Below are 25,298 nucleotides of genomic sequence, written 5' to 3'. Positions count from 1 at the left end.
ACATAGACTATCAAAATAAATTATTAAATATGTGATAGTCGATAGATCTAAATAACACTTTAGTTCATTGACGGTGTTAGTTATGAAAGTCTATATGTACTGAAATGGATACAGTATTAAATTATGCTATTTATGGGCAAGGTAGATTCTATAAGTAGGTAATCTATATTGGTTAGGTTAATTATTTAACTAAGCCTACAAATGTACATCATTGTAATATAATAGTATAGTCACAAAACAGTTTGTTGACAAAATGAAATGTTATTTTTATTAAATAGTATACATACATGCATATTATGTTAAACTCCCTTATTTTGATAAATTGTGTAAAAATCATTAGAATTAGAATAAATTAATAAGCAAATTTAGTTAAACAGACTTCAATAGTTTGATTTTAATAAAATTATTTAAACATAGACTATCAAAATAAATAAAAAATAATATTGATATTACACTACATTTAGAAGTAACGACTAATTGTAAATTATTTAAAATTTACCTAGAACTTAATTATTTAGCCGTGTATATGTATTTTTAAAATATACACAATGATTTTGTATATATTACAATATGTTTTGATTTTATTTTATACGTAACAAAAAAGAAATTGCTGTGTATTCACATGACTTCTTGATTAATTTTGTTAGTTACAATATGCAATAAAATAATGGTAGGTTAACTAAATGTTATGACTAAACAGTGAATAGAAACATAACTTAGTACAATATGAACAGAATCATAGATGGATATACTATACCGAAATAGTATAAACACATCGATTAAAAACAAACATACCTACTATATTATAAGGTTAACTGACACATAATTCACACGTTTAAACGTTTTTAGTATTAATCGCCGCTGAATAAAAACGGTTTAAATGCTAAAGTTTTTCCACAATCCAGTATCTCGGTAGGATGTCCCAGTAGGTTAGGCGTTAGGCATTAGATGTTAGGGTATAGGGATCGATCCCGGCGGCGTAGAATAATAAATTTGACAGATTTTTCTCCGACTGCTTAAGGAAAGAAGGAGTTCTAATGATAACAATTAATAATTTGATTTAATTTGTTTGATCTTTTTTTGTATTTTTTTTAATTTACCGATGTCCTAATGTTTTTTTCGTTTATTTTTTTTTTTTCATAATTTTCCAATGTTCTAATGATCATAATTTGTCACTCGAATTACTGTTGCATATTATACCTACAATAAATACTTGAATACTAGGTAGTCCGTGTTTTTAGTCTGTTATATTTAATAACTACACGTGATCTATTTATTGATATCAATGATATCGATAAAAGTGTTTTTGAAAATACTGTGGTCTCTGGATATCGCTTAGCACCGTTAATCACTTCGCATCTTATATCTACGCGTACATCGTATTATTTATTAATTAATTAATAATAATAAAATTGTTAGTTGTAGGACTAGCTAAGTTATTACGGTGGCTCATTTAAATAACATAGCCACCTGAGATCTTTTGCATTTTTTTCGAATTTTATTTTATTATTTTTTGTTATATTATTACTTAGTTCTTTTTTTAGTGAAGGTTGCTCCACCATCACTGAACACCAATTAGAGCTATATGCCTTTAGGTATTTGGATATCCCACAACGACGACAAATGATAATTGATGGGTACCTAACCATTTACGATCTTTTACCGTCTTCCATAATAAACCGTTTTCAAGAAAAAAAAAAACCATTTAATTAAGCTATGTGTGTGTATACTGTATAGTATACAAAATAGTATATAATATAAAATAAGCCATTGGTTACACTAAATAAATTCCAATTCCTTAAAACATACAATATGTTGTCTTCAGTATTATTCAATAACCTATAGGCTACACAACTTCCAGCAGTAATTTGTTCAAACTTATGATGACATATATAATTGTAATATAAGTATAGGTTCGATTATATAGGTATATAAAAAAAATTTACTATATATGAACACCTTGAAGAAAAACGCATATATAAAAGGAATATCTTTTATATTACTCATTTCATCAATGCAAATGTAACAGAAACACATTAAAATAAATCATCATTGTATTAATACTTATTACTAATTTGTGACTAAACCATAGATACTCTGTTAATCATAAGAATTTCTACACGGCATGCACACCATTTTATTTGTGATATTCATTAATTTCTTAATTCACTTAATACTTTATTATTATTCATCGTGAATTTCTATTGCGAATTGCGTGTTATTTATAAAATTGACTGTCTATATGATCAAATGCTATTGGTTTATCAGATTAAATACGTTTATATGCGTTTTGTTATTCATATATTTTTCGTGAACAAAATAGATATATATCTACTACCAAAGTAGCGCAGTTTTATTTATTGCCGTGGAACAGAGGGTCTGCAATCCACCGCAGGTGGATTGCCTACCTGATAAGCTGCTGCATATATGTTAATCGATATTCACTTGAGGAGATTAACTTGCTAGACACTGAAACATTGATTTCAAATTGACGATTTTTTACATACGAAAAAGCATCGGACATGCGACGGGAGGCCGTATTATTCAATGGCCGATTTGCATAGGCCATAGGTGATGTGAGAATATATCTAGACACTCAAACTCGAAATTCAAACATTCCCGCCTTCGTAACGAGTTCGCCAAGCATTATCAGAAATCCTTATCACCTCCTCAAATTTTTGTTTTTAAACAGGAACAATTTTTATATGTAAAACTACGACGACATTGTCGTCACTAGCCTCCACCGCCCACTTCAGCGAGTCTCACCTATCCCCCGAGTTTCAGGACAGCGAGTTTCCGACAGCAGCTAGTATCAAATATAATTTACAATAAATTAGAATGTATATATTCAAATAGACTTCTCATGTAATAATTGTAAGGACGTATTCTAGATTGTCAGGATTATTAAGAACGAACGATTACTTTTATATGCGGCTGATAATTTATTAAACAACAGATCGACAACAGTAGTTACACTAATTGGTATTAACTTAACACTATTAACGGGAAACGGCAGTTCGTCCGCGGACACACACGTCGTGTCCGACGGTTACGGCAAAACAGGCCGATCGTCACGGCGACGATCGGTCCGGTAGAGCTCGCAACAGTGTCGCCCCGCGGTCGACAAAAATTATCTCTAACATTCGGCCTTCCTACGTTAGGACCGACCTCGGGCCTTGACATCCATTAATTTTATAAAGGAAGAGGTAATAATACAAAATATAATTAAACAAATACAGGGCTTAATCGCCGTACGCGCAACGTACAAACGTGATTTCTTTAAAAAAAAAAAAAAAAAAAAAAAAATTAACATTAAACAATCGTAATATAATTCATTAAAACAACAAATGCATTTAAGGTAAAAAGAATATAAACTTGAAAGAAAACGCGGTTAGGGCCGACCGAGCTCGTAATCGTTTAGCCGCGCGGGTACCTGTCGTTTCCTGACGGATTGACGGTGTTGAACGGTCTCCACGGTAGCAGGCCTCGACTTAGAGCGTCGGCGTGAGCCATCCGGGTAGCTGGACGATATTTTATTTCGAAATCGTATTCGTGTAGCACTTCAAACCAACGCGCGATTTGCGGTTTCACGGTCTTGTGCAAGTTTAGGTACACTAATGCTTGGCAGTCGGTAATAACGGTGAATTTAATTCCTAAAAGGAACGGACGTAATCGGTTTAGTGTCCAAATAATCGCGAGTAATTCGAGACGTGACGAATGGTACTTCGATTCCGCAGATGTCGTCTTCTTGCTCACGGCGTATACCATATGTAGAGCGTTAGAAGTTTCGCCTTGTAGCAAAATCCCCGATAAGGCTAGGCTTCTCGCGTCTGTGTATACTTGCGGAGCGGCGGCTTCCGGGTCGTACATGCGTACGACTGGCTCGTTGCATAAAATTTCGCGTAACGCGGTGAAGGCGCTCTCCTGTGACTCTGACCACACGAACGGTACGTCTTTACCCGTTAGACACGTTAACGGGGCGGCGATCTGCGCGTATTTAACTATAAAGCGCCTAAAATAGCCGGCGAGACCCAAAAAGCGTCGGATTTCGTGCGCGTCGCGCGGACGCGGAAACTTAGCGATCGCGAGCACCTTGCGACCTGGTTTAACCATACCTTCGGATATACGGAAACCCAAATAATCCAATTCGCGTGCACCGAACGTGCATTTCGACGGTTTGAGGGTAAGGTTGGCGGCGCGTAGTGCGCTTAGCACTCGGCGTAGGTCGAGCATCATGACGTCCCAGCTTTTCGACGGTAATATAATATCGTCTAGATACGTACTCACGACGCCTTCGTTTTTCAGGTCCTTGAACACAATGCTCATCAGCTTCTGGAACGTTCCGGGCGCACCCCTAAGTCCGAAGGGCATGCGTTCGAATTTGGCCGTCGCTTCTTCTGTAACGATCGCAGTCTTATTTTTGGCTTCGGGAGTGAGTGGTATTTGTAGGAATCCGTTGGATAGATCTAATGTCGTAAATATTACACCGTGCGATAGGACTCCAAGTTGCGAGTCGACGTCAGGCATCGGATACGGCTGATGTACGGTCTGTTTATTAAGGCGTCGATAGTCCACACACAACCGTTTTTCGCCCGAGGACTTATTGACCAGGAGTACCGGGCTGGCATAGGAAGAAGTAGAGTCGCTTATTATTCCTGCTTCTCGCCATTCGCGTAACGTGGTGCTTATAATACGTCGGTCGGAGGGTGACGTCCGATACGGTTTTAAACTAACAGGCAAACTGCCCGGCGTTTCGGTGATGTCCATAGCGATGACATCGGTGCAATCCATTTCCGTAATATTTTTCGCAAAAGCATCGCGATATTCGTTAAGCAACGCGACTAACGTTTCGCGTTGCGAGGCGGATACGTGCGAGTCGATAACAACGTCGTTTTCAGTTATAGGAGCTTTCGTCGGACGCACCGGTTCCTCTACGGCGACGTATACATTTTCGTCGGCATACGACATATCGAGCGCGTCGGCCTGGACGCGGTTCATCGAATCGAAAACTATCTCACCTCCTTGTTTTGAATAGTTCACGTGAGGCAGATCGAGCCAGGTCCGACCAACCAGCACGTCTACCGGAATCGAGCTGTCCGGCACTATCTTAATGGTGTGATCGGCTGCTAACACGCCTTCAATCGCGGCTTCGGCGTCCCCTTCTCCAATAGTAGAGGTACTCGGCTGTGAGGCATTACCAACAGTGTAAAGCGGACACACGGCGTCGCGTATAGAGACGTTGCACTCACGGGCAGCCGATATACGCATCAAAACGGCTGAACTGCCCGTGTCAATAAGACCATCAACGGGTCGTCCGTTGATTCTCACAGTTTTTAAGTACGGGTTTTTCGATTTTGCACTCGCGGTCGCGTCGGCACGGAAAGCCTGATCGGTAACGGACGCGGATTCGGAACGTTCGATAGCGTCTACGGGGCAACGACCTCGAGTGTGTTGGTCCGAACCACAGTTAGAGCACTTCATCGGACGTCGAGGTTTCGGGCAGTCCTTAGAGATGTGCCCCGCAGCGCGGCAGTTGAAACAGTAGATCGTCGAACGTTCTCTCGGAACGTCTGTTTTGGCCTCGGCCTTGTACGTCGCCGATTTAGTGCCAGCGCCAATCGTCGTTTTCAGCGGAACAGCGGGCGCGACGTATGTCGATTTCGCACCTAGCGGTTCAGTAACGGATTTTTGTTTAACATGTCGTGGCTTAGTGGACGCTGAATTAGCGGTCTCGAACTTTTCTTTGCGCTTCGCGCGCATGCGTTCCCAGTCACGGATGTCTGACAGCAGGTCATCGCGGTTGGAGTGCGTACGACCGTACACCCAGTCGGCCAAAGGTTGGGACCTTAATCCCTCAAGGACGTATTCACGGGTGTCGGCAAACTCCAGATCGAGCGAGTGACATAGACCGATTTTGGCGTAGAAGTAGTCGATGGTTGGTTCATTCGGCTCCTGTATTCGCATTTCAAGTTCTCGCCACAAATCCGCTTTGCGCAGCGTGCGCTCGAATGTCGCCCTAAACTTGCGGACGAAAGTGTCCCAGTCACGAAACTCCTCGAGCAGATACCAGCTTCGCGCAGCTTCTGCGCCATGTGAACGGACGTATAGCAATCGGTATCTTAGTGGCCACTGGTTAACTTGCGTCAGACCGTCGACCGAACTAATCCAATCCTCTGCTCGACTGCTAGACTCGTGTCCAGTGAATGACCATATGGACGTTCCTACGTCTGGGAGAATACGATAATCGACTGTCGAAGTAGTCTCGGAGATATCGTCGGGTTTAGTAGTCTGATGGCGAACAGACTGCGGACCCGCAGTAGACTCGAGTTTTTGTAGTCTTTCGGTTAGTTCAGCCACGGTACTGAACAGTTCGTTGTATGTCGGAGCCTTCGGCATACTTTCGTTGTCGGGATTATTCATCGCGACCGTCGTCTGACTACAAAAGTAAATAAAACGTTAACGCTCAACGAAGGTAAACACCGATAGGAGTGCCTACCGCGTGATAACGACTTCGCGATATGGCGCGAATATGATCGCGATAACGATGCAACCCGGTTGCGGTAACGACGCGAACCCGGTTGCGGTACGTCACAGCGCAATCCCGCTACAGGCTAACCTCAAATAACAGGTTGGACCTTGGACTCGACTGCCGTCTGCCGGCCACGGCACTTGCCTAAATAAAACACGTGACGTTATTCGCACGACGAACTCGAACTATGCGAAAGGCGTTAGAAACTCGCGGAGTTGGCACCTCACAACTTCGCGGTCACGATAACTTCCACGAGTACGGCGAAACGCAAAAACGACTGCGCGTAACGATGGCACAACCACGTGATGGATACGATCGACTCTTGTTACGAAAGAGTCGTTATCCCACTTCTGAATTGTAAGGACGTATTCTAGATTGTCAGGATTATTAAGAACGAACGATTACTTTTATATGCGGCTGATAATTTATTAAACAACAGATCGACAACAGTAGTTAAACTAATTGGTATTAACACTATTAACGGGAAACGGCAGTTCGTACACAGTTATAGTAATATATGATATGTGTACCTATATTTTAAACTTCATGATTATTTTTTTATAAAGTTCATTTAATTCAGATAAAAATTAAATTATTTACAATACAGTTGGTTAATATATTTTATTACATTTTTTTCTATATTAAATTGTAGGTATTCATTTAAAATTATTCAAGGGAAAAAATAAATTTAATATACAACAAATAGACAGGTATAAGTAATATATGATGTGTGTACCTATATTTTTAAACTTCATGAATATCATCGTATAATATTCAATATTTACATAAAAAATATCTTAATTTCAGCTAAGTTTTTATAATTGAAATAGGTAGTATAATATTCTAATTCTAATAAGTATTCAATAAGACTGTCTGCTATTAGATATAAAAAAAAAATATAGCTATCTATAACGAATTGTATGTATTCATTTAACATTAGACAGGAGAAAAAATAAATTTAGTATATGACATTGAACACTGTTATAAGTAATATATAATAATATGTGTACCTGCGTTTTAATCTTCATGATTATATCTTTTTATAAAGTGCATTTAATTTAGATAAAAATTAAATTATATACAATGCAGTTGCTTAATAATATATTAGATTATTAAATTTTTTTCTATATTAAATTATTCAAGGAAAAAAAATAAATTTAGTAAATAACAAATATACAGTTATAAGTAATATATATTTGTGTACCTACATTTTTAAACTTCATGATTATATTTTTATAAAGTCCATTTAATTTAGATAAAAATTAAATTGTATACAATACAGTTGGTTAATATATTTTATTACATTTTTCCATCTATCTTTATTAAATTTTATGTATTCATTTAACATTATTCAAGGGAAAAAATAAATACATTTATTATACAAAAATACACAGGTATAAGTAATATATGATGTGTGTACCTATATTTTTAAAACTTCACAGTATAATATTCAATATTTACATAAAAAAATATCTCAATTTGAGTTAACTTTTAATAATTTAAATAGGCAGTATAATATTCTAATTCTAATAAGTATTCAATAAGACTGGCTGCTATTAGATATAAAAAAATATATATATCTATGACAAATTGTATGTATTCATTTAACATTAGACAGGAGAAAAATAAATTTAGTACACAACAAATACACAGTTATAAGTAATATATAATATGTGTACCTACATTTTTAAACTTAATTTTTAATTTTTTATAAAGTTCATTTAATTCAGATAAAAATTAAATTATATACAATACAGTTGTTTAACATATTTGATAATTAGATTTTTTCCGTCTATGTTTCTATGATTTAACATACTGTGTATTAACATTAATGAATTCGAAATAATATTACAGACAATGGATTCAAAAAATAAAGATGAACTTATGAATAAATATCAATATAATTTACAAACTATGGAATCATTAAGATTAGGGAATATTGAAGATAATAAAAATAATATATTAGAAACGAAAGAAATTAATAAAAAAATTAAAGAAACAAAACATAACATTTATTTAATCAGGATATGTTCATCATCAAATGAATTTGAAATCAATCAATTAAGAGATAAATTGTTTTCTTTAAAAGAAGAAAAAAGAGAAATATTTAATAAATATGGTAATAAATATATTGATTATGTTAGAAAAATGGAAATCTGTTATGGAGAAAGATATAGTATGGATATGATGATACGTTGTCAAACATTTCATGACATTTTCTTTTCTAAGAAATTATGATTTTAATTTAATGTTTATAGCTATGTTTTTTTACTTGTAAAAATAAAAAACAATTATTATTTAATGATGATGTGTGTTACTATTTTAATATTTTATTACTAGCAGATAGTTTGCAAAAATCTATATAATTTACAGAAACATGACATCATACATCGAAAAAGAAATTAATGGAGTATTGAGACAACAGGCTGAAAATGAGAAATATGGTGAAAGAGAAGAGAAAAAATTTGAAAAAATGATTTACGATATTAATATTAAAATCAGAAAAGCAAACCTGAAGTCGACTAGGGAAAATTTGTTAAAAAAAAAAAAGGAAATTAAAGCTGATTATGACGAATCAAATCATATAGGTTATCGATGTCAACAAAGTTGTACATCACATTTATCATACCTATATGATTTATTAAATAATAATTAAGTTCTTTAATTTCTTTTTTTTAAATCTAGTTGCTTAGGTTTGCTAAATATTGTATGATTTATATTAATAAAGTGATTACAATATTATTATTGTTTATTATATTTTTTTTTTCATTTAATTTATTTTCAGCTTAATTATGAAAAGAAAAATGGTGACAAAACGTCAGCGAATGGCATATGCTGATGAAGGAATATTTGATATTGAATGATTTAAAAAATGTTCAAAAACTTTTATAGTTAAGAATAATTTAAAATTTTTAGACTACACACTTTTTTTTAACTATACTTTAGACAAAATAATTCCAAAGTTAAAGGAATCATGTCTACAAACATCTATAAAATTTAATTTATATGTAGATAGTGTATATGAACGAATTATCACACAAGAAGTACATGATATAGCATTTAAAACCTCTAATACACTTGCATGTAATTCCTCTGATTTTAATAAATTACTGAATGGGATGTTCAATAAATTATTAAGTGAAGAAGATGATTTTTTAGCAAAAGTTTCTGGCTGGTCACTTAAAACAATAGATGCATTACAATTGAGAATTAATATAGTAAATCCTCTCAGAGGAGGAACGTATCTAGATCTTCCTGAATATATCAAAGATAAAAGAGCAGTCATAAATGTAAAAAATAATGATGTTAAATGTTTTAAATATTCAATACTATCAAAGTTTGATAATCGTTCAAATAAAACTTTTTTTAATAAGAAATATTTTGAAATGTTAGAAAAAAAAAGTGGCTTAGATTTTAAATGTATAGATTTTCCTACACCAATCAGTCAGATAAAAAAATTTGAACGTATAAATAATGTATCAATTAATATTTATAGTTTAAATGATAAAAAACATATTTTCCCTCTATATATTTGTAATACTGAAAGAAAAAAACATTTTGATCTACTTTTGTTTAATAATAATAACACATCACATTATTGTTATATAAAAAATTTTTCAAGATTTATTAGAAGTCAGAAAACTTAAAACTGTTCCAGATTAATTATCTGTAAAAGATGTTTTACTACTTTTAGTGAAAAGCCATGTAAAAGCAAACTTTGGGGTAAGAAAGGGTTGAGTGAACACCAGCATAATTGTAGAAAGAACCAATTAGGGAGACCAATAATGTTTGAAAAGGGGGATGATGATTTTATTTATTTTAAAAACTATAAAAATACACAGAGAATACCAATTGTTATTTATGCAGATTTTGAATGTATTTTAACTCCTAAAAATAAGTCTAGTGAATTTAATAGATGCGAAAAATCTAAAACTTATGCTACACATTTACATGAAATTATGAGCTATGGGTTTTATGTCAAAGTTAACTATGATGTTATATCAAAAGAACTAGTAAAACAGTTCAAAATTCCGAGAAAGGTGGTAATTTATAGAGGTGAAAATGCTGCAAAAAAATTTATGGAAAATATGATTGTTATTGGAAATAATATTAATAAAATTTATCAAACAAATAAACCGATGAATAAATTAACTAAAGAAGAAGAAAGTAATTTTAAAAATACTAAGTTTTGTGGAAAAATGTTCGAGACATTTTAAAAATAATAATTTAATTAAAGTTCGAGATCACTGTCATTTTACTGGTAAATATAGACAATGTCTTTGTCTTCAATGTAATTTTGAAATAATTAACCCCTCATTCGTACCAATTTTCTTCCATAATTTATCGTACGATAGTCATTTCATAATTCGGGAACTTGGTTGTAATGATAAAGATATTCACGTTATTCCTAATTCGTCAGAAAAATTATATATACTTTAGTAAAGAAATCGCACATAGATTTAGTATTAAATTTGTCGATACATTCCGTTTCATGAGCGAATCATTAAGTAAACTTGCATTAAATTTATCAGAAGATAAGTTGAGGTTTAGAGAAACTCTTAAAAATTTTTCCATGAAAGCATTAGATCTAGTCACTCAAAAAGGAATCTTCCCTTATGAATATGTCGATAGTTGGAGTAAATTAGATGATACTTTTTTACCATCAAAGTCTGAATTTTATAACTCTTTGACAGACGAAAAAATAAGCGATAAAGATTATATGCATGCTAAAAATATATGGCGAACATTCGATATAAAGACTTTAGGTGAGTATAGCGATCTTTATTTAAAGACTGACGTTACCATACTGGCTGACGTGTTTGAAAATTTTAGAGACTTATGTTTATCTACTCTCAGATTAGATCCTGCTCATTACATGACTGCTCCTGGATTTGCTTTTGATTGTATGCTTAAGTACACTAAGGTGAAATTGGAAAGGTTAAAGGATTACAACATGCTCCTCTTTTTTGAAAACTCAATCCGGGGGGGCATTTGTCAATCAACTAAAAGATATGTTAAAGCAAATATACCAAATATTGAAGGACTGGACTATAATTCGAATGAACCAATCACATGGATTACATATCTTGACTGTGTAAATTTGTATGGTAAATCTATGTTAACAGAATTGCCTTTCAAAGATTTTGAGTGGGTTAATGATCTCAATATCGATGTCACTAAAATTGCTGATGATTCAGAAGTTGGGTATATATTAGAAGTCGATATCGAGTACCCTAAGTATTTACATAAAAGTCATAATGATTTCCCATTTTTACCCATTAATGAGTGTCCTCCTAATTCTAAAGCTAAGAAATTGCTTACTACATTATCATCAAAAAAAAACTATATAGTACATTATAAAAACTTAAAACAGGCGATTTTAAACGGTATTAAAGTGACAAAAATTCATCGAGCTATTAGCTTTTCACAAAGCAAATGGATGGCATCATACATTGAATTGTGTACAACTATGAGAGTTGAAGCTAAAAAAGAGTTTGAAAAAAATTTTTGGAAGTTGTTAATCAATAGCGTTTTCGGTAAATGTATGGAAAATGTTCGCGCAAGAACTTCTATAAAACTTGTTTCATCAGCAAAAAAAGCTAGGAAATTAATGGTTAAAACTAATTTTAAAGACAGAACTATATACACTGAGAATCTTATGGCTATTCATCAGCGTAAGGAAATCATTAAATTTGACAAGGCAATTTATGTAGGATTCGCAATTTTAGATGTTTCAAAAACATTTATGTATGACTTTCATTATAATGTAATGAAAAAAAAATATGGTGCTAAAATTAGTTCTTTGTATTCAGATACTGATTCGTTGGTATACGCTATCCAAACAACAAATTTTTTCGATGATTTAAAAAATAGTTTACTACCATATTTTGATATATCTAATTATCCTAAAGACCATTATTGTTTCAGTGAGACTCATAAAAATCAACCCGGATATTTTAAGGATGAAATGAAAGGAATAATTCTAAGAGAATTTGTCTCATTAAGACCGAAATTATATGCGTATAAAACTGTACATAGTGTTGAGGAAAAAAAAGCAAAAGGTGTAAAAAAGTATATAATTAAAAATCACATGAAATTTGAAAATTACATGGATATATTAAATGCATTTATAAACCATGTAACTGTTGAGGATAAACAAACTCATAGAAAAATGAATTTTATTCAATCGAATAAACATATTGTCCATTCGAAAACTATGACTAAGCTTGTTCTTAGTGCTAACGATGATAAACGTTATATAATGGATGATGGGATTAATACATTGGCTTATGGCCACTATAAATTAAAAAACTTTATATATCCGCAATCGAAATAAACAAAAAGCGCTATCTATCAGTATTATATAATGTTTTAATTGTTAAACGTTTCATGTGAATAAACAAATTTTTTTTTTAGTGTTATCAAAGAAAAAGGTAAAATATAATAATAAGATAAAAAATAATATAATATAAAATTTTATTTTAATATATCTGACAACGTTATCCATGAATTATAACTTGTATCAAAACCTAACCACTTGACAAACATTTTATTCCCAACTTTTTTTATAACACGTTCAACAAGAAAGGTGTTTGGAAAATCAGTTAATTTAATTTCTTGTTCATAAAAACCACCTAAGATTATATTGTTCGATTCATCTTTTAATTGATACGTTACTGGATTTGTATGTAAAATTTTTGAAATTGTAAATATTTCTGTCGTCCAATTTGGTGTGTATCCCTTATCAAATATATGTTTATATTTAGATATTCTTACTTTGTCATTAATGTTAAATTTTGGTTTGTATAATGTTTTGATATTTGTATGTGTGTTAAGTTTAATTTTGTTTGCATCCATTCGAGCTTCACTTGGTGTACATTTAATTGTTCTATGTTTTGTATTATTATAGTTTTGTATAATTTTTGATATTGTATTATACCAATTCCATGTACCTGTTGCAGTAAAATGTTTATATATTTTATTTTTAAGAGTTTGTATTACACGTTCACAAATTGAACACTTAATGACACTGAATGAACTATAATGTTTAATTTTATATTTTTTCATTAAATCTTGAAATTGATTATTATAAAATTCTGTACCATTATCTGTCTGTAACAATTTTGGATTAGCTTTTTTCAATATATTAAACATAGCTTTTGTACATTCCTCCGCTGTTTTATTTTTTAGTGCTTCTACCCATACATACTTGGTAAATGTATCAATTATGATTAAAATGAATTTAAAACCTTTATTTTGTCTAGAATGTGACTGCATGTCTATTAAATCAGCTTGCCAGAGATCATCTTTAAACCGTGTAACTACGCTACGTCTAGGAAATATTTTTCTCGCTGGTCGATGTAGCTCATTAGCTATATTCTCTAAGGTTGTCATTATACTATAATATTCCTCTCACGTAATTCTTCTAAAATAGATATGATTTCATTACTAACGCCAGTATTACCAACTCTTTGTGATGATGTTAAAAGATTTAATCTAGTTACTAATTCATTTGGATCATCATAATAAACTAACTGTGTTTGAGGTATTACATCTTTATATAAACCAGAACCTTTCTTAGCATGTGGTGATGCAGTAAAATTAAACATCTTTTCAACTGGAGGATCTACAGACATAGAACTGTTTGCTGTTGGGTTAAAATCAAATGGTTCATTTGTTATGGTTGTATTATTATGAACATTACTACGTTTAGCACTCGAACTAGATAAATGTTCGTTTAATTCTTTAAAGCTTATCCGAGGAGCTCTAGAGTTATTAATTTTAACTATTTCTTCGTTTAACTGTTTTTCTTCATTTTTAATTCTTTCGTATAGAGGTTTTACAACGGTCGCCCATTTATGAAACTTTGAGGTTTTTGGTTTCCCATCCGCTTTTAAATGAACTCGAGAAGTTTTCAAAATATCGTAATAAGATTCCATATCTTGTATAGTTGTATTTTTTGGTTCTTTCTCACATAATAAAGATTGTAGTCCTAATGTCCATGGGTAGTATTTATTAAGCAGCTGTAAGTTACCATGGCTAAAAGTTACAGAGTAATCTCCTATTTTGTAAGAATCACTAGTTCTATCATAATGTAAACCATAAGATTTATCATAACGTTGTGATTTAGGACGTTCAAAAAAATTTACAAATGTCAAATTTAATTCATCATCTTCATTTTCACCACTAGTGTATGAGGTTTCTGCATTTTTATAATCAGCTAGTTGTAAGTTACACGATGTATTTTTTTCTATTTTTGTACTGAGTGGTTCAGTTATCGGTTTAAATGCTTCACGGAAATAGTTATCTGAATCTATAATACCACGTTTCATTTCCATTATTTTTTGTTTAATATTTTTTTTTGATATTATTAAATTTTTCAGCAAAACCTTTTCTTTGTTCATAGTAAATAATAAACTCAATATTACTGTATCGTATGACCACTGGTAAGACTATGTAGATAATAACAATGTTACATTATATATATATATAATATATATAATTATTTTATTTTAATAAACGTATGAAAACCACATCTATATCTTCCTTCATTCATTTCTCGAGTTTTATCAATAACCATAAACCCATAATCACTTTGATTCCAACATAAATGAGAAATTTTCCGAAATTCTGAGAAATCCATATCTGTCGACGAATGATCATTGAATATATGACGTAAATTCATATCATCTTGTTTCAGAATTATTAAAAAGTTTGAGTTATCTCTTACCAACTGTTTTGGTATTTTAGAATATGTTTGTGCTAAATAAAATACAGAACTAGCACCTGAATGTCTACAGATGCTAAAGTATTCTCTAATAACAGACTGTGAATCACATATTACATCATCAAAAATTATAATAGAATTTTTCTTGGTTAAGTTTGGTTTTATAACTTTATCTGCGTTTGTAAATATGAACAAATTAGCACCTTGTATATCATCCATTATTTTTTTTAACAAAACATATTTTTCTTGATTAGAGGTTTTAGAGTATAAATAGATATTTTCAAATCTTAACCCGTTTTCATGTGTGATTAGATTGTACATTATATTTGTTTTACCCGATCCACTAGGACCAACTAATATAGCACGTATAGTATCAGGTAATAACGAACCATGTCTTGATGGTTTTTTTGATATTTGTACATCTACGTTTATTATTTCTAATTTATCTTTCTGTTCAATTAAATTCATTTTCTTATAAATACTCGAAGATTTTTATTTTATATTCAGTTATTGATGATGCGTTCAACTCGAAAGTGTAAATCGAAAAAGACTGGTAAAGGTATTGTAAACTCTCTTATAAATAGTCTTCCGTTTGAATCCCATGTTCCAGGTTATCAGTTTTGTGGGCCAGGTACGAAATTGAAAAAGAGACTAGATCGCGGTGACAAAGGAATAAACCCATTGGACGCTGCTTGTCGTGATCACGATATTGTGTATGCAGCGAGTAAAAATTTAGACGATAGACATAAAGCTGATAAAGTGTTAGAAAATCGTGCCTGGGAAAGATTTAAAGCAAAAGACACTCCTAGAAAAGAGAAATTGGTAGCGTACGCGGTAACAAACGCGATGAAAGCTAAAAGAAAAATAGGAATGGGTTATAAAAAGAAACGTGCTACAAAAATAAAAAATCTCATGATAGCAGTAAAGAAAAAAAGAATGTCTAAGAAAAAAAATGGTAGCAAAAGACTGATTTTACCACCGAGACAAACAGGAGGTGTAATTCCCTTAATACCTATATTTGCGGGATTGTCAGCACTTGGTAGCTTAATGTGTGGAGGTGCTAGTGTGTATAATGCAATTCAAAATTCAAAAAGAAAAAAGGGTAGTGGTCTAAATTTAAACAAAAACAAGGTATGGAAAAAAAACTGTTAAATACGCTACCTGACAGACCACTTTCGTCAGAAGATATTATAAAATGTATAACTAAGTTGAAAATCAATCATTTCCGTGGAGTGTTTTCACGTGATAACTTACCTAAAAAACCGTATGTAAATGAATGTGGTATATTAAACTTGGACATATCTTCAGGCGTTTGGGTAGCGTTTCATAATAATAAAGATTAAGTCATATATTTTGATAGCTTTGGTGATTTACCTCCACCAATTGAATTACAACGTTATTTTAAAAAGTTTAAAATAGTTTATAACTATTCTAACTATCAAGACTTCAATACATTCAACTGTGGGCATTTATGTCTTGAATTTTTACAATGCATGAATCTATTACACTTACTTTAACTGGAAAATCGACTGAATTGACTGCAAATTATTTTCCATTTCTAAACGTTTACGAGGATTCAGAAATAGCTTTGTTATCTTTGCAAACGTTCAATTCATTTCCAAATATTATAAATCCAATTAATAACCGACTGAAAATAGAAGTAATTCCTTCAAAGAAACATAACATAAAATATTGCAGTTTTGAATTTAGTTTGAAAGATGGATGCTATGAAATAGAAGATATTAACAATTATATTGCAAAAGAGTTACTCCGAATTAATAAAGACTATGGAACACAGATAACATTCAGTGTACGTATTGATCCTGTTGATTTTAGAACGTATATAAAATGCAATGGACTACTTAGGTTCGATATTCCATATAGTATAGCACCTGTTTTTGGGTTTAAAAAGATACAATGTGGACCGTTTCATGAAGATCGTCGATCGGATAAAGCGGCCAATTTAAACACGATTAATTCTATAAAAGTATTGTGTAATATAGCACATGGGTCATTCAATAACCAACTTCAAAGTCATTCGATATATGAGTTTTTCCCGATTGGGAGAACAGGAACAAAGGTTGTTCAATCTCCGTCAAACCTTATATATTACAGATTAAACAAAACAGATATTAATTCAATAACTGTTAAGTTAGTTGACCAAAACAATAACCCAATTGACGATTTTAACGAGACATTGACAGTTGTTCTACATATTAAACGTCGCGGATCTCATTATTAAATTTATATCTTAGATTTTGTAATGTATGAGTCAGTTACTTTAAGTTTAACTGGGAATGCTACCATATTATCTGTAAATTATTTTCCGTCTATAAACCTTTACGAGGACTCAGAAATAGCTTTGTTATGTTTACAGTCATTTAATTCATTCCCAAATATTAATGAAAATAATAATACATTTTCTATAGAAATAGTTGACGATGAAAACAATAATGATATGATGCCTATGATGTGTCATATTAAATTGGAAGAGGGATGTTATGAAATTGAAGATATTAATCAACGAATTAAGAAGCAAATAGATGTCTATAATAGTGAAAACTTAACCAAATTAAGATTCGAAATTTCGGTTGATCCTAATGATTTCAGATCGTATATAAAATGTAATGGGATACTACACTTTGAGATTCCATATAGTATGGCACCTGTATTCGGTTTTGAAAAAAGACAATATAAATCAGAGTATGCAATTCATCGATCGGAAAAAGCAGTAAATTTAAACACAATTAATTCCATAAAAGTATTGTGTAATATAGCTCAAGGATCATTCAGCAACCATCTTCAAAGTCATTCGATTTACGAGTTTTTCCCGAGTGGAAGGACAGGATCTAAAGTAATTCAGTCACCGCTAAATTTAGTATATTACAAATTGAATAAAACAAATATTGATTCGATAACCGTTCAGCTAGTTGATCAAGATCATAATCCGATTGATAATTTTGGTGAGGCATTGACAATCGTGTTACATATTAAACGTTACGGATCTTGATATGGGATTAAAATTCAATATAAATCCGCTACTTCGGATCAGTTCAACTAGTCATAAGACTAAAGTGGTATCGGTAACATCAAATAAAGTAAAAAAATTGACGTTGAAAAATAAAAAAATTTTGCAAGCTCTAGGTTATCAATTAAAACAGAATGCCTGAAAGTGATATTTTAGATATAAGTTCACGGTACGAGACGGATTCTAAAATAACGAAAATTGAATATCATTCATATACACCGTACACAACATCGTTTAATAATAATGATGAAATACGGATATCAGTACAGCAAACAGATGTTTATCCGTATCTACATGAGAGCTTTATTTATTTAGAAGGAATAATATCTGATCCTGATAAAGTGGAACTGTGTATTAATGGTTATTCATACCTCTTTGAACAAATTCGATTAGAAATAAATGGAATAGAAGTAGATAGCACACGTGTTCTTGGAATCACAAGCTCGCTGAAAGGATTCTTATCTTGTACACCAGATAACTATAATTGTTACGAAAATTCTGGCTGGAATTTTAAAAATGGATCACAAATAACAAACGATAAAGGTGAATTCAGTGCTTGCATTCCATTGAAATATTGGTTAGGTCTGTTTGAAGATTATAAAAAAATATTAGTAAATTCAAGATTGGAATTAATATTAACTCGAAGTCATACTGATTTAAATGCGTTAAGCCTTAAAAGTGATGTAGTTGCTGCTTTAGGTAAAGTTGTATTAAATAAAATAGTCTGGAAGGTTCCGCATATTACTGTTGATGATGAAGAAAGGTTAAAGTTATTGAAACTTGTAGAAAAAGAAAAAAGTTTGTTTATTCCTTTTAGATCTTTCGAAACTTTTGAATATCCTGAACTCGGAACTACTAAAAAAGTAGTATGGAACTTGAAAACCGCTTCAAAATTAGAAAAACCACGATTTATTATAATTGGATTACAAAAAGGTCGTAAAAATACAATAACAAAAGATTGTAGTATATTCGACCATTGTAGTCTAACGAACGTAAAGTATTTCTAAACTCGATTGCATATTTTAAAAAAAAATTTTACCGTGGAAAAGCTGGCTGTGAACATACAAATATATACTACTGTGCTACATTGTATAATGTCATAATGATAAATACTAAATTATTTCTGTCAATGATTGGTGTTGTCACCAAATAATAATTAGTACTAAATTCAAGTTAGAATATTATTAATACCATTTTTAAATTTTACTTTTTAAGTCTGGGGTGATTGAAAAGTTTGTTTAAATTTTTTGAATACATGTTTTATCTTTACTCATATTTTGCATATTAACTGCAAAACGAACATTTAGATTAAACTGTATCATCATTTTGAAATAGGTTTTTCATAGTCCTAGGCTTATTAAAGTAAAATTGTTTAAAGGTTCATAATAATATCAGTATAATATGTGAGGAATTTTGTCGTGAACAGGGTTCAGGGCTAAACAGAACCTAAAATCATCAAATCAAACGCTTAAAAAAACATTTAAATAATCAAAATTAAGCAATCTAAAAAATTGGTTATTCTCTCCCTAGTTTTTGTTATTGGTTATCACTTGCATCTTATTAAAGTAGAAAATATACATTAAAAAATTTAAAACGTGGGGTGCTATAATATTTTATATTTTAAAAACATTAAATTGAGGGTATTTCACTATAATAATGATAGTTAAATCTAAAAAAACAAGAGGTGCTAAAGAACCTAAATATATACTACTAATGTGGAACCATACAGTAATACTCTATGTGTGGCACTAAGCTAATAAGAGATAGTATGTCGTCAAACAAATTTGTAGTGATAAGGTAGTATGTTGACAGTAAAATGAAATAAAAATCTAAAAAATCAGACGGTGCGGGTGCAAGTCAAAGAGTTAGTGGGTATTGAAATGCCTACTACTAGTAGCCGGGCTACTAGTCGATTTAAATAATTACACTACCGATACAAATTATTCATATTATTATTCTATGATTCAAATAGTTCAATCGATATTATTTATAGAAATATTTCTCCTACTAATTTTTACTTATCCTCCCAGAGAAAAATATTATCGATAATGATATTTTTTTTTTACACACAAACACATTTATAATTGTAGGTATATCTGTTGATATTTATTATTCAATACTTTTTTATTTATATGGTGTCTGTCGTCGAGGAACTTAATCGATTACAGCATTTTGTAAAATTATTCTATTGTTTATTTTTAATTGTAACTGTGGCTAATAAATTAAAACCTCATGAGATTTATGAACTGCTGGATGGTTACAATTCTGAGTTAGATACGTTAGACGACAGTGATGACGAACAAGTCCCAAATGAATTACATAAAATGAACGAAGAAGGTACAATAATATACAACTCAGCTTATTATATAGCCATAATATATTATAATTATAATTTATACAATTTATTAGGGAAATTTCCGAACGAAGTTTTGGAAACACTTCTTTCGGAGTTTGATGCGACGGAAACATTTTTTGAAAATGAAACCAACGATGAGCCATTATATACAATTAATTAAATAATTAACTAATTAAATAATGTATAATTATTATTATTATTTATATTATATGAAACAGCTTCTTTTTTCCATTAAAAATCTAAAAAAATAATTTGCTTAGTACTTAGGGTCTAGGCGCTAGGCCCTAGGGATATCAATAAAGTACATTCTGCTACTATGGCTATATTATGAGAATAATTGTTAGGTACAGGAATAGCTGCTTATCATAATAAATAAGACTGTTTTTTTCAGTCATCTTGACTGTGACTTTTTAATTCATACATAGAAATATATAATAGTAATAAAAAATTAAAATATAAAAATGTATCTTTATAGTAATATAATAATAAATATTTATGATATTAAATATTAAATAAAAATAATTAAAACTTTCCCTTTAGTCTTTAGAGTGTAAACAAATAAATAACAATAATAATATTTTATAAATTAAAAGGAATTGGAACAAATTTTTTGATCATCGATAAATATATGAGTTGAGAGCAATGATCTTCAGTAAGTGATGCCCTCTGATCAGTAACTATGTTACCTGCACGGCTAAACACTCTCTCTGAGGCTACACTAGTGGCTTGTATACACATTAATTTATTTGCCATTACTTTCAAAAATGGAAACATTGTTCCATTTAGATGCCACCATGTAACTGGACTTTGTTCATAGTCAACTTTCGGTAGATTGAAATATCCATTTATCTCATTTTCTACTTTATCGCCAATAGATAGTTCCTGGATAGAAACAATACAAAACTGCACACATTGTAATACATAATACATATACATACAAATAAATTATATTATTATAAAAGAATTTCCTTACCGTATAAGCAGATTCTGTCGATTGTAGGTACATCATAACTAGTATCAAAAATTGCAGAGAGCCCAGTTGATTTTGATTTTTTTGGTGGAGACTCTAAACTCAATTCTAATTTGGATACAGAATACTGCCATGTACTTATACATTCTTCTTTTAAAATTGCCTTGAATGATTCTAAATCAATTGAAGTATGTTCAATATCAATTCTATCCAATCTGAATCGTGGATCCAAGGCAGTACACATTTTTAATGTAACATTATTCCCATAACGATTAGTGAAAACCGTCATCATTGTTTCTAGCATTTTTTTTTTCAAAACTAAGCCAACACTATTTTCTTCGGTAAGCACTTGTTCATCAACTTCTAATATTTTTTTCAGTATCATATTAACAACAGGTAATATAGCTGATGCTGTAACATAAGACTCGCCTGCTAAATTATCCGAAATTTTTCGAATTGGATCTAGTGTTGAAATTACTGTTTTGAGAATTTTGACTTGGTGTTCATCGATCATTCTATCTTTAAACACTCCTTTGTTTTACGTTCTTAAAAATGAAGCTAAAGGAAGTTCTTGGGATAAAACTACTTCTATGAGGTCCAATAAAGACCACCATCTAGTCTTTGAGTATGATGGAAACTTCACAGTTTTTAGCCCATATCGCTGTTGCTCTATAGCCATCTCCTTAACTGCCTTCCAGCTGTATGCGAAAATATTTTGTATTGCCCTAACTTTGGTAATGGAAACTTTAACTTCATCCAACTCAAATATTTTTTTGACCGCTGTGTTAAAACTGTGTCCAAAACAAGGAACATGTGGTATTTTCAAGTTGTCAACAGCTTTCAGTACATTTGCACCATAGTCTGTTGATATGGTGCCAATGCTAGCATCAACATCACAATTGTATTCTAACAATTGTAGCTGAATAGCACTTGCTAGATTGTCTCCCGTATGACTTTCAGAAAGCTCTTGACAACCCAAACATATAGAAACTGTAACATAAAAGTAATGCATTAGCAATTAGTAAATTTTTAAATAATTGTAACTAAGAAATCTTTACTATTTACCTAGATTAAATTGTTTGTCCAAAAAATGGCAAGTCAATGCCAAAAAAGGCTTATTGGAAACTGATGTCCAGCAGTCTTTGGTTAATGACAAAAAAATAGTAGTTGATACTATATTTTGTACTACCTATCAAATTTGTTTCTTGATAAAGATCAGGAATTCTTTTGTTGGTAAGGGTACTCTTCTACTAGGCAAACGGTAACTTGGATTTAATGCACGAGTATAAGCCTTGAAACCTTCTTTTTCGACTAAATTATAGGGCATCATATCTACAGCAACAAAATATGCAAGAATTTTATCTAGCTTAAGTTTGTTGGACGGTGTCAAAGTAGTGATGTCATCACAGTCTGTTTTGTATGTAGTTTGGTTTTCTCTGTTGTAGTAGAACAATTACCAACTTTATTACAAACATTTACCAATGGTAATGAATGTGATGAACATGAAGTTAATGTTGATGCATTTAAAATGTCAGTGTCTTGTGAAGTGGTCAAACTGAAAAGAAATATTAGTATTATAAAATATTACAACTGTGAGGCTAAGCATGCTTAAATAAACTGCTTATAGGTAGTATGAAACAAATGTCTGTGTTAGAAATGTAATAGATATAGTAAACATAATAAATAAATATAATTATATTATTTAATAACAAACTTTATAAACATAATATACAAATTAGTAATTAGTAATTACTAATAAATAATTTTAAATGTTAAATAATATATAATGAACATATTTGCTCTTTTTATTATATACCTATCAGATATCTATATTCTGTATTGTTACTCTTTTAATATAGTTTTAATAACATAAAATACATTTTCATTATTTTAATAATTTATTTGTATGTATATGTATTATTTATTACAATGTGTGCTGTAAGCTGTCTTGTATTCTTTCTATCCAGGAACAAAATACTTACTTTCCCCTTGAAAATTCCCCCTTGGAGCACACTGATTTACCGCGTAACACAATACGGTGATTACACAAGATTGTCCACCTATTTGCCCCTTACACAAAAATATTTACCGTATCAACTATTTTTTCCGTTTTTTTTTAATTTTTTCAATCAAATATCGCTAATTTTTATAAAATTATATTTCAAGTAAAGAACACAAATTATTTAATAAACTTTTTTATTTTATTCAATCAAATTACACAAGTTTTCTTACTTCTCTAGTAAAAGGTACATATTCTACAATACGATCATGAATTAATAAACAATAAGCAGTTACACCTGTAAGGGATTCCGATGCTTCAATTTCCAATTGAACATCCACTGCTGAGGCTGTTGCCGAATCATTCTGTTTTGAAGTATCAATAACTATGATGGGTGCGTTTGATAGAAAAGTAGATGGACTCAATATAGGGTTCCGTATACTTTTTTCATAGTACGATTCTTGAAATGATGTATACATATCATATAATAATGTAAAATTATTTTTTGAAAAATCTAAATTCAAATTATCATACGGATATGCAATCGAGTTTAGAAATACTTTAACGTTCGTTAGACTACAATGGTCGAATATACTACAATCTTTTGTTATTGTATTTTTACGACCTTTTTGTAATCCAATTATAATAAATCGTGGTTTTTCTAATTTTGAAGCGGTTTTTTTGATCATCGATAAATATATGAGTTGAGAGCAATGATCTTCAGTAAGTGATGCCCTCTGATCAGTAACTATGTTACCTGCACGGCTAAACACTCTCTCTCGTTCATTTTATGTAATTCATTTGGGACTTGTTCGTCATCACTGTCGTCTAACGTATCTAACTCAGAATTGTAACCATCCAGCAGTTCATAAATCTCATGAGGTTTTAATTTATTAGCCACAGTTACAATTAAAAATAAACAATAGAATAATTTTACAAAATGCTGTAATCGATTAAGTTCCTCGACGACAGACACCATATAAATAAAAAAGTATTGAATAATAAATATCAACAGATATACCTACAATTATAAATGTGTTTGTGTGTAAAAAAAAAATATCATTATCGATAATATTTTTCTCTGGGAGGATAAGTAAAAATTAGTAGGAGAAATATTTCTATAAATAATATCGATTGAACCATTTGAATCATAGAATAATAATATGAATAATTTGTATCGGTAGTGTAATTATTTAAATCGACTAGTAGCCCGGCTACTAGTAGTAGGCATTTCAATACCCACTAACTCTTTGACTTGCACCCGCACCGTCTGATTTTTTAGATTTTTATTTCATTTTACTGTCAACATACTACCTTATCACTACAAATTTGTTTGACGACATACTATCTCTTATTAGCTTAGTGCCACACATAGAGTATTACTGTATGGTTCCACATTAGTAGTATATATTTAGGTTCTTTAGCACCTCTTGTTTTTTTAGATTTAACTATCATTATTATAGTGAAATACCCTCAATTTAATGTTTTTAAAATATAAAATATTATAGCACCCCACGTTTTAAATTTTTTAATGTATATTTTCTACTTTAATAAGATGCAAGTGATAACCAATAACAAAAACTAGGGAGAGAATAACCAATTTTTTAGATTGCTTAATTTTGATTATTTAAATGTTTTTTTAAGCGTTTGATTTGATGATTTTAGGTTCTGTTTAGCCCTGAACCCTG

At 31.1% G+C, this 25,298-nt stretch overlaps 4 protein-coding genes and 1 pseudogene across 4 annotated transcripts; 3 read left to right on the top strand and 2 right to left on the bottom strand.

Moving 5' to 3' along the window:
* Positions 1-13,922: 13,922 nt before the first annotated feature.
* LOC149063209 (uncharacterized) lies at positions 13,923-14,868 on the bottom strand. The gene has a single exon (XM_089215571.1). The coding sequence runs from the start codon at positions 14,866-14,868 to the stop codon at positions 13,924-13,926; it is 945 nt and encodes a 314-aa protein (XP_089071697.1). The 3' UTR covers position 13,923.
* Positions 14,869-15,773: 905 nt separating this feature from the next.
* On the top strand, positions 15,774-16,409 carry LOC149063208 (uncharacterized). The gene has a single exon (XM_089215570.1). It carries the CDS (start codon positions 15,774-15,776, stop codon positions 16,407-16,409), a length of 636 nt encoding a protein of 211 aa, XP_089071696.1.
* Positions 16,410-16,746: 337 nt separating this feature from the next.
* Positions 16,747-17,499, top strand: LOC149063207 (uncharacterized). Its single transcript, XM_089216493.1, has one exon. It carries the CDS (start codon positions 16,747-16,749, stop codon positions 17,497-17,499), a length of 753 nt encoding a protein of 250 aa, XP_089072619.1.
* On the top strand, positions 17,441-18,446 carry LOC149063206 (uncharacterized). Its single transcript, XM_089216494.1, has one exon. The coding sequence runs from the start codon at positions 17,521-17,523 to the stop codon at positions 18,265-18,267; it is 747 nt and encodes a 248-aa protein (XP_089072620.1). The 5' UTR covers positions 17,441-17,520; the 3' UTR covers positions 18,268-18,446.
* Positions 18,447-21,220: 2,774 nt separating this feature from the next.
* Positions 21,221-23,974, bottom strand: LOC149063205 (E3 SUMO-protein ligase ZBED1-like; annotated as a pseudogene).
* Positions 23,975-25,298: the final 1,324 nt, after the last annotated feature.

The sequence above is a fragment of the Diuraphis noxia genome, unplaced genomic scaffold, assembly GCF_037042655.1.
Source record: "Diuraphis noxia isolate RWA-SAM2 unplaced genomic scaffold, SU_Dnox_SAM2 contig0001, whole genome shotgun sequence".
Classification (NCBI taxonomy): domain Eukaryota; kingdom Metazoa; phylum Arthropoda; class Insecta; order Hemiptera; family Aphididae; genus Diuraphis; species Diuraphis noxia.
The sequence above is the reverse complement of the archived record's forward strand: the minus strand, read 5'-3'. Positions and strand labels throughout refer to the sequence as shown.